The 8,638-nt window shown below is 44.1% G+C and overlaps 1 protein-coding gene and 1 long non-coding RNA gene across 3 annotated transcripts; one reads left to right on the top strand and one right to left on the bottom strand.

Annotated features, from left to right (window-relative positions):
• The first annotated feature begins 3,645 nt into the window (after positions 1-3,645).
• Positions 3,646-5,932, top strand: LOC147611002 (uncharacterized). Its single transcript, XR_015263935.1, has 2 exons — positions 3,646-5,100; positions 5,140-5,932. It is a non-coding gene; the product is annotated as an uncharacterized LOC147611002 (long non-coding RNA).
• Positions 5,933-6,384: 452 nt separating this feature from the next.
• Positions 6,385-8,102, bottom strand: LOC147611001 (putative CCR4-associated factor 1 homolog 6). 2 transcript variants are annotated; one of them, XM_086785644.1, is made up of 2 exons: positions 7,794-8,102; positions 6,385-7,349 (listed from the first exon to the last, which is right to left on the bottom strand). In XM_086785644.1, the coding sequence occupies exon 2, from the start codon at positions 7,325-7,327 to the stop codon at positions 6,500-6,502; it is 828 nt and encodes a 275-aa protein (XP_086641770.1). In that variant the 5' UTR covers positions 7,328-7,349; positions 7,794-8,102; the 3' UTR covers positions 6,385-6,499. The 2 variants fall into 2 exon arrangements, with proteins under 2 accessions (XP_086641770.1, XP_086641769.1); XM_086785643.1 differs by having other exon boundaries at positions 6,385-7,345; positions 7,794-8,101.
• Positions 8,103-8,638: the final 536 nt, after the last annotated feature.

Here is an 8,638-nt window from a genome sequence, read left to right as displayed (position 1 = left end):
AGAAGGAGAAGGGCTATAAGAGAGTATTAGAGTATTCTCTCTAAATATGGACATATTGGATTGTAGAGAAGGCTACACATCTAGGTCGTAGTCATGCTATCAATGATGTAAGTGATTTTGATGAATCAAGTGGAGTTTATAAGGATATGTTTAGATTGAATGTGATGTTGTTTGATAAAGAGATGTCATGCCAAGAGGGCCTTGAGGAAGCCTATGTTGGTAGGGTGGATAAATCACAGATTTCTAGTGGCCATGTCGACATCAATGGGTATGTCAGCAATGAAGAGGATTGTGAAATGCGAATTGAGAATTTATATAAGAGAGAAAAAGAAAGGGGGGGAACGGTTGATTAGAGTTGAACATGTTGTACATCCATTGCATGGTTATAATGATATTGATGTTAGGGTTTTACCTGACCTTGTGGTTCCCTTGAATACTTTGTTCTTTGAGGCATAGGACAAGTCTAGACCTTGGTCAAGAGGAGCTTGACAAGCTCGTGTCAATAGAGATGGAGGAAAAAAGGATCAAGGACACAAGGATCATTATTGTGGGGTTGATGAAGCATCTTTGATGTAGTTTTCATCTTCAATAGAGTCCCACATAAAATCAAGGGGATTCCTATTGGGAAACATATAGGTATTGAAAAATGCAAAGGAGCAAAATGTGGTTAAGAGCTTTAACAATGAAGTTAAGGATTGGGATGAGGAAGTACTTTGACCCAAGTTGAAATGAAAACCAGGTACACTTCAAACATGGGTTTAACTAGAATCAGGATGCCTTGACATAGATGAACTGCTCAGCTTGTCATCACAGGTGAGATGGGATGGAGATGGAAATACAAAATGTTCCTAGATCTATGATTGATAGAGGACACAAGGTCAAGTGATATGCAAGTGTCAATTGGGAGGATAACAAATAGAAAATGTTTGCATGTGTGTGCTACCGAGAGGTGCTTGACAGGAGGGGATGATGGTTTTCTTAAATCCACTTAGCATTAAGAATTATATTAACCTTTGCAGCATTACTACCTTAGGATCCTTTGAATGAAACCTTACGAGGGTGGAAAATAGAGCTTTGTGAGTCCTTTTGGAAGGTGCTGACTGTCAGTAGTGGTTGTTAATCATGGGTAGTGAAAGGAAGCATGTTTGGCTACTAAGAAAAGGATGACCTAGTGTCACAAGGTGGCAATTTTGATAAGCATACTCCATACAAAGGCCACATGCACACTTACACTCATCATCAAAGTTGAGAGGCGGTGTTAGAAGTCATCTCATGTCTAATACATATACACCAGGGCCTCTATTGTGGGTGTGCCCGCCCGTATTAGGTGTTTTCTCATTTTTCCCACTCTCCATATTTTTCCCTATTTTTACGAGGTGTGGGAGGCAGTTCTGTGGCTCCTGGCTGATCCAAACACTGGCCGACTGCTGGTCAGGGTGTCCTGGATGCTGGCCGACTGCTCCTTCTAGTCCCCGACCTCTCATGTATGCTGGCCGATTGATGGGTATAGCTAGTCATGGACATTTAGGTCCAGTCAGCTGCCTTTTCTACAAAGGCCGACTGCATGTTTGGGGCCATATAAAATGGCCCCATGGCCCCCACACCATTGTGTCTTGTATTCGGGATCTTCTTTGTGTATATAGAGGAGAGTTACACGCCTCTATCTCTCTCTCTCTCTTGTGTTGTTTTTCTGCATTGTGTTTGCTCTCGTGTTCCCAGATTTGGTCATCATCTCCGCTGCATATTCTGACACTTTGTGTGAGCGCTCATGCCCAGTCAAAGGTCGGTGGTTCAAACATATTCTCATCCTTTGGATTTGCATATCTAAACCATAAAGGAATTGCCCTTTCTTGTCCCCACCAATACTCATCCTCGACCCGCTCCAAATAGTGAGGTAATAGAAACCCCTTCTTGAGGTGTCTAACAAACTCAGTTGAATGTTGGACTTCAATCCTAGTCAGCTGCCCCCTATTGCCCAACTTTTCAAAATCGTGGGCAGCCACTTGAGACTGCCCGAAGATGGGCACCCCATTTCCCAACCAATCAAAACTTTCCCTTTTCAGTTTTTTGTTTTTTTGTGAAACAACACTTTTTAGACGGGCAGCTAAGAGTGTGTAATATGGGTGCCCATGTGTATTTTTGCATGCCCATGCTTTAGGCACTCAGCTCAGGTACCCTCCGTAGTGTACCAGGCCTCAACTCAGGTGCCCCTCCAGTGAGTATCGTGCCTCAAGCACACATGTTTCAGCTCTTGATCAGTGTTGAAAATATGAGAGAAAGAGATGATTTATGCAAGGGATTGAAGGCGCTTTATATATGAGCACCTTGATGCTAGTCGATTTTATGATCATGCTATCGTCCTGTTTCATAATGCTCATGACATGCTAAAATAGTATTTAATGCCAACACTTTCCACATGTGGGTGCTAGGCTAGATATGTTGCTGGCTGGCTGGCTGGCTGGCACGCACATCCCTATGGGCTTCTACTACTCAGCCAAGCCCCAAGTGCTGACCCATTTTGGTGACTATTGGTGGCTCTTGTGAGAGCCCACCTAAGGCTAGCCATCAAACTAGCCTAGGCCCATGCATCCGAAATGCTTCTATAATGCACCTGTATGCTTGCTATTGACTCCTATGCTAGGATGACCTTCATGCAGTTCTCCAAGTGGGTTAAGGGATAGACTCACACCTAAGGCTTGAAAAGACCTACCTCGCTCGTGCCTAACATGTCCCTGGACTAGGACCCACAATGGGGTCATGGCATGCCACAAATTATCCCTAAAAGGGTTCTAATGATGTCCAGGTGTAGCACTGATGATGAGCCCACGTGTCATGGGTGCATGTGACATTCCCACAGTGACCAGCCAGAGAGGGAGCCCACGTGTCATAGGTGCATCTGACATTCCCCCAGTGACCAGCCAGAGCGGGAGGTTTTTCTTCGTGCTATCTCTTAGGAAAGATGTATGCAAACAGTAGGCTCCTCCTGGGGCTGTTTTGTGAGTTTGCTTTCTGTGGATGTTTCTGTTTTATGACTAATGAAGGATCTTGTCTTGAAAAAAAAGGGCACTTTTTCTAAAGATTTTAGAACAATTAAATGGCAGAGCTCCTTTTATCACGGCCTGAAGATTCTGTACCAGCATTATCCATCAACATTAAGACTATATCCCCCTTCCCAATGCTGATAAATTTCTCCACCACACTTCCTACCCACCTGATTTGGCACCGGAGAAAGTATTGTCAGTTTGACACTCCCGAATATGAATTTCAAAATAGATATCCATTACCCCTTTATCCAAACAGAAATTTTCTCTCCATTATTAGGAACACATCTACAAGGCTTACAACAACCAGAAGGAACAAAAGGAGTAGAGACATTAAGGAAAAGCAGAGCTCCTCACACCACCTCACCTCCTTCGGACAGCCCATATCCTCAACTGCATTATATGCTAAAGCATCTATTTTCCCAATGGTTGTGCCCATCAGTTGCAAATGCCAACCCAGTTGCACAAGTCTTCTGCAAAGCTGTTGCTCGTGCTATCCTAGCTTGGAAATGATCTCAGGAGATCCAACATTGCTCCATCCTTCAAACAATTGAAAGCACAAAAGCACTCAATCTTATAAAGAAATTGTCACATGCACGGAAGCGCTGTGTGGCTTCTTTTGCCAACAAAGACAGAGAGAAGAGAGAGCGAGATAGCTATATTTCAGTATGGTCATATGATACAAAAAGATGTATATTTCTGTACAAATCTGTGGCCTTTGGCCTGCCCAAAAGTGTAAGAAAAGACCTTCTAAAGACTTTGCATGACCTGCCCCAAAGTGAGGATCAGATGAACCTTGGTCTTGCCTTTTATAGTCTTTTGGAAGTTCTCCCCAACTGCCTGATTGCTGGTCAGCCAACTCCCTGGGACAAATAAATACATAAAATGCTGTCAAATGCTGCCAACACCTCATAAGCTTGGCGGACAAGTTCTATGTCCCAAAGAATAACTTCCGATGCTTGTCAAGGCCTGGTTATTGCCCTAAACCTTTGTTTATATGCTGCCCAATCAGGATTTAGCCTGAAAAACTAACCATGTCCATGTGTGCACACGACAGAAATTGACTACCCGAAGCTGCTTTGTCACAAAGGTGGACTTAGTTACCACAAAAACATGAAAATATGTAAAATTGTGAACATATAAATCAAATCTCAAGAGGGTCCACTAGAGAGAGAGAGAGAGAGAGAGAGAGACAGAGAGCCTTATCGGGAGACAAAAGCTGCACAGTCGCACAACTGCGAGGTAAATTCTTTCATGAGCATCTCAGCCCTCCTCCTAACCCCTGCCGTGTATTTGCTATCCTGTTTGAGAGCCAAACGCTACAAGGAACACAGCCATGGAAGAAACTCCCATGCAGTCAAGATAAGAGTAAGAAGCAAACTTCAAGTTCGCACCACCAACCTCCTTAATATCCCCACCACATCACAAAAAGATGTCAACACATTTGCAGAAATCAAGAATCCATCAGCTACCTTACAAAATCAAGAATCCATCAGCTACCTTACAAGCAATCTAAATCCAGCAGCTCATCATTCACAACATCAGACGCACAATAAAGATCAACAAACTTAAAGGCTAGTAACTCACTAAGTGGTCACTAGAGGATTAATGCAGCATTGAATATGTAATGTAGCTGCCTAGAGTGTGGCTTAAAACCAGGTTTTGTTCACTATGCTGCTCACCATGATACAACAATCTCTATCACATACACACCTTAATCCGATGCCGGCAGACATGCTTCCCACTTGTAGCCGCCTTTCAGGCAAGATAAGGGGCAGGATATGGTCCGATAAGGGCAATTTTGACAACCCAACAGGTGTCTAGAGGTGCCCTGGAATGCACCATGGATGGGACACAAGTTGGGCACAAAATGAACATGTTTAATGACCTGATTAATTCTTAATTTGGATCTAGAAACTCACAAACAGTTTGCAGAGGCAGATCCCTTGGCGATCGGCACGTCCGAATCAGGAGAATGTAGTTCTCATGAGAGTGAATGCATGCTCATGTGGAGAATAGCAAAAGCAACCTCAGTAACCTTTTGTACACATGTAGCTAGGTTTGCACATCATGTAGCTAGGTTTGCACATGTAGCTAGGTTTGCACATCATGCACAACTGAGATCTAAGGTTACATCTGTGATTTCATTGTATAAATTCATGTATTGGCAATATACAAAAAAAAGGTCTCTCCTCCTCCTCTATTGTGTACTCTGCAAATTTAATTAGTGTTAATCTTGTGCTTAGCATTAATCACGACCACCTTCCACAAGCACGTCACATTGGTATCAAGAAATCTAGGTCGTTCCCAACCAAGAAGAAAGGCTAGAGAACCAAGACCAACGGCCGCAAGGACATCATCTGGACCATCAAATTTGCATTCTTCATCTAAGTGGCTCTCAACCAGACCAAGGGCTGCAATTTGAACCATCGAATTTGCAATCTTCATCTAAGTGTCTCTCGACCAGAGGATAGCACAACCTGCATTCCATGGTAAAACAATATGCATGAACAAATATTACTGTGAATCTAGGAACTATTGTGTATATTCATGGTTTGGCAATACATAGTAGTTGTTTTTTCCCAACTGGGCTTAGGCCCAAGATCCTCCCATAGTTACCGTTTTTTACCACTTTTCACCACTTCCAAGCACTTTCTATCCGCCCATAGGCAATGCCGCCGAGGAAGCACCGTGTGGGGTTTTGAACCCAAGACCTCCTAATCTTAGACAAACATATCTACCACTAAGCTATCACCTCATTGGCCAATACATGTTAGTTTAGGTCTCTATGGTCTTCTTGATTGAGTCTTTGCTAAGCAAGGTTAGTGTTAATCCTCTAATTAATCACACTTCTGCAAGCATGTCACACAAATGTCTGACCCCCCCCCCCCCCCCCCCCCCCCCAAAAAAAACAAAAAGAAACCCCCTAAGGACTCATCCAGAGGTCCAGATAAACATGTTTGTGCTTGAGTAGACTCTTGCCCGGGCCTAGACTAGCTATCAAGTACAGCATTTGAATAAGTCACTAGGGAACAAAGGACCCTCAGTACCAACTAGACTACAAGCATAGATGCTACATAAAGACCAACATGTTTCGCCACATTCGTATGAAATTACTGCTATAAAATGCCCTGTGCAATAGCTTCTCCTTTGGATTCCAGCATGTCAATGGCCATGGAACCATACGACTGCTGTTACTACCTTGTGGTAAAAGTGGCCAACCATGCAACTGCTGTTACTACCTTGTGGTAAAAGTGGCCAAAAGACCATGGAAACCATGTGACTGCTGATACAACCATATGGCAAGGCTCTATACAGTTTTCTTCAACATGAGAGCAGAGCAAGAGAGGCAAATGGAAGACAGACATATTATAAGCATGTTAATCACGGAATGTCTCCGCAGAACAATGTACAAAGAAGAAAAAGCTGATTAACCAGCCATGCTGCCCTACAACCTTTTAACAGTAAGCTTCTCCATTATCCAAGCCCAACCCATACAACACTCCTGCATACTTCTCAGTAGATCCGTAGAAAAATTCATCCTTGAGTTTGCGGAATGCACAAGAGGTTAGCAGGCTATCAGAACCAGCTTGATGGCAGGAACCAAACCTCTCCACCTCCAGCATTTCAGCCAGCCTGTTGAGGCCTCCATGCAGGTTGTTACAGAACTTCATCAGATACTTGATGTCATACACAGTCGGAAAGTAGATTTTCAGCAAACTGAAGAAATCAGACTCCACAGTGGGTAAATTCTGGCATGTAAGCAACTTCAGCAGGTACCCAAAGTCATAGCCGCTGTGGAAAGTGATCCAGTGCACACTTTCATTCATTACAATGCCAGAAGACATGAGCAACTCCCCAAATCTGTTTGAATCAATCCCTCTCTCCTCATTTTTCCTGAAGTCCATCCCGCTTTGACGCAAGAGCTCGATTGAGTCCTGTGCATACACATCCTCCCGCAGGTTGAACTCTCTGAAGTTGAACTGCCACACACACAGCTCATCGGTACCACACCTTGGGAGCAACCCGTTCTCATCAGAGAAGGTTAAACCTAGCTGTATGAGCTTCAACATGTTGACATTGGCTCGTAGGGTTTGGTAATGATAATCTGCACTCGACTTGAAGACGCCCACGGGTCTGACCACTACTCCGGGAAACTCAGTATCCATTGCCAGATATGGGTAGTCATCGACTATCTCCCGAATCAGCTCAAACTCTTCTTCAAGATTGTCTTCCCAGACCTCCCGGATGCGCAGACCCTCCGTTGCTTTAGGCATTATCGACATTAACAGAAGCACCAAAGACTACCTAGAAAGAAATGATGACATTGTAATCAGCCATCACAGAACATCGCAAAAAAGAAGCACAGGAAAAGGCAAAGGACTTACAGGGACTAAGGGAGATCTTGAGGTGTATAAAATTTACAGTTTTCAAAAAACAAGGAGCAAGCAAAGTTCCTTTCAAACCTGATGGTCAAAATTTACAGTTCCTGTGTAAGGAAAACAAAGTTATGTGATTCAAGGCATTCTCCACATGTGTGCAGAAGGGTTTCTAGCAAAAAAAAAACCTCTGTAGACTTGGATGGGACAAATCTAGGGCTTCTGATGGCAAAAGATAGGGTTTCTAAGGGCTCAATGCTTCATCACTTTTCTCAGCTCTGGAGACCTTATCGACAAAATTTAGGGTTTCTGAAGATGAGGGGAAAGGAAAACAAATCTGTAAATCTTTTAGAATTACGGCAAGGGAAGGCACCTGTGTCGCCTGTTTGCTTGGATCTGCAGAAGAAGGCAGAGGGTAAGCGTGTAGATCTGCAGCTCGCCAAGGCCTCAAATCGCTACATCTGGCTCTCCAGAGCTTGCAAAAATTCTGGCGGTGAACAGCCGTCCCACCTTTCTCTGTACCCACAGAACAACTTCACCGACCAAACTGTCGTGAATGGAGAGCAGAGGCGCGCATCGGAAAGAGAAACGGACGGGAGGAAATGAGGTTCGCCCAAATGAAAGAAGCGTGTAGGAAGTGCAGACGCAGAAAGGAAAAGGGCACCCAAGAAAGAGGAAAGCGACCGGGGGGCGGCACGGCCACAGAGAGGTACCTAAATGTGTGTGCGCGCGCGCGCGTGAGAGAGAGAGAGAGAGAGGAGCGAGAGCCTATTCAAAAAGCTTTGGATTTTGCGAGTGGCCGGCAAGGAAGAGAGAGAAATGGCGGTGTACCCAGAAGAGAGAGAAACTGGTTGTTCCTACATTCGTTACCTTGAAATTTTCCAAGGCGTGTAGTGTGCCAAGCTGTGGTACCCGAATTCACAGAAATTTCAGTAAAATATGTGCCCCTCAGTGCTCACGTACAGAGAGTGGGAGTGCACTCGCAGACGCAAAGATGTCCCATCAAAATGTACAATTTAATTATTTAAGATAGTATTTGTTTTATACAAATGGAATATTCTAGTAGGGTTAGCCTAAAAATAGGAAACCTAGAGAGAGAAATGGGTACCTATAAAGTGTGTGTGTGTGTGTGCGTGCGCGCACGCACATGTGTGTGTGAGAGAGAGAGAGAGAGAGAGAGCGTGTGCCTATTCAAAGTTTTGGATTTCACGAGTGGCT

Source organism: Cibotium barometz, chromosome 48, assembly GCF_041138505.1.
Source record: "Cibotium barometz isolate CiBa-2024 chromosome 48, ASM4113850v1, whole genome shotgun sequence".
NCBI classification, from domain to species: Eukaryota; Viridiplantae; Streptophyta; class Polypodiopsida; order Cyatheales; family Cibotiaceae; genus Cibotium; species Cibotium barometz.
The sequence above is the reverse complement of the archived record's forward strand: the minus strand, read 5'-3'. Positions and strand labels throughout refer to the sequence as shown.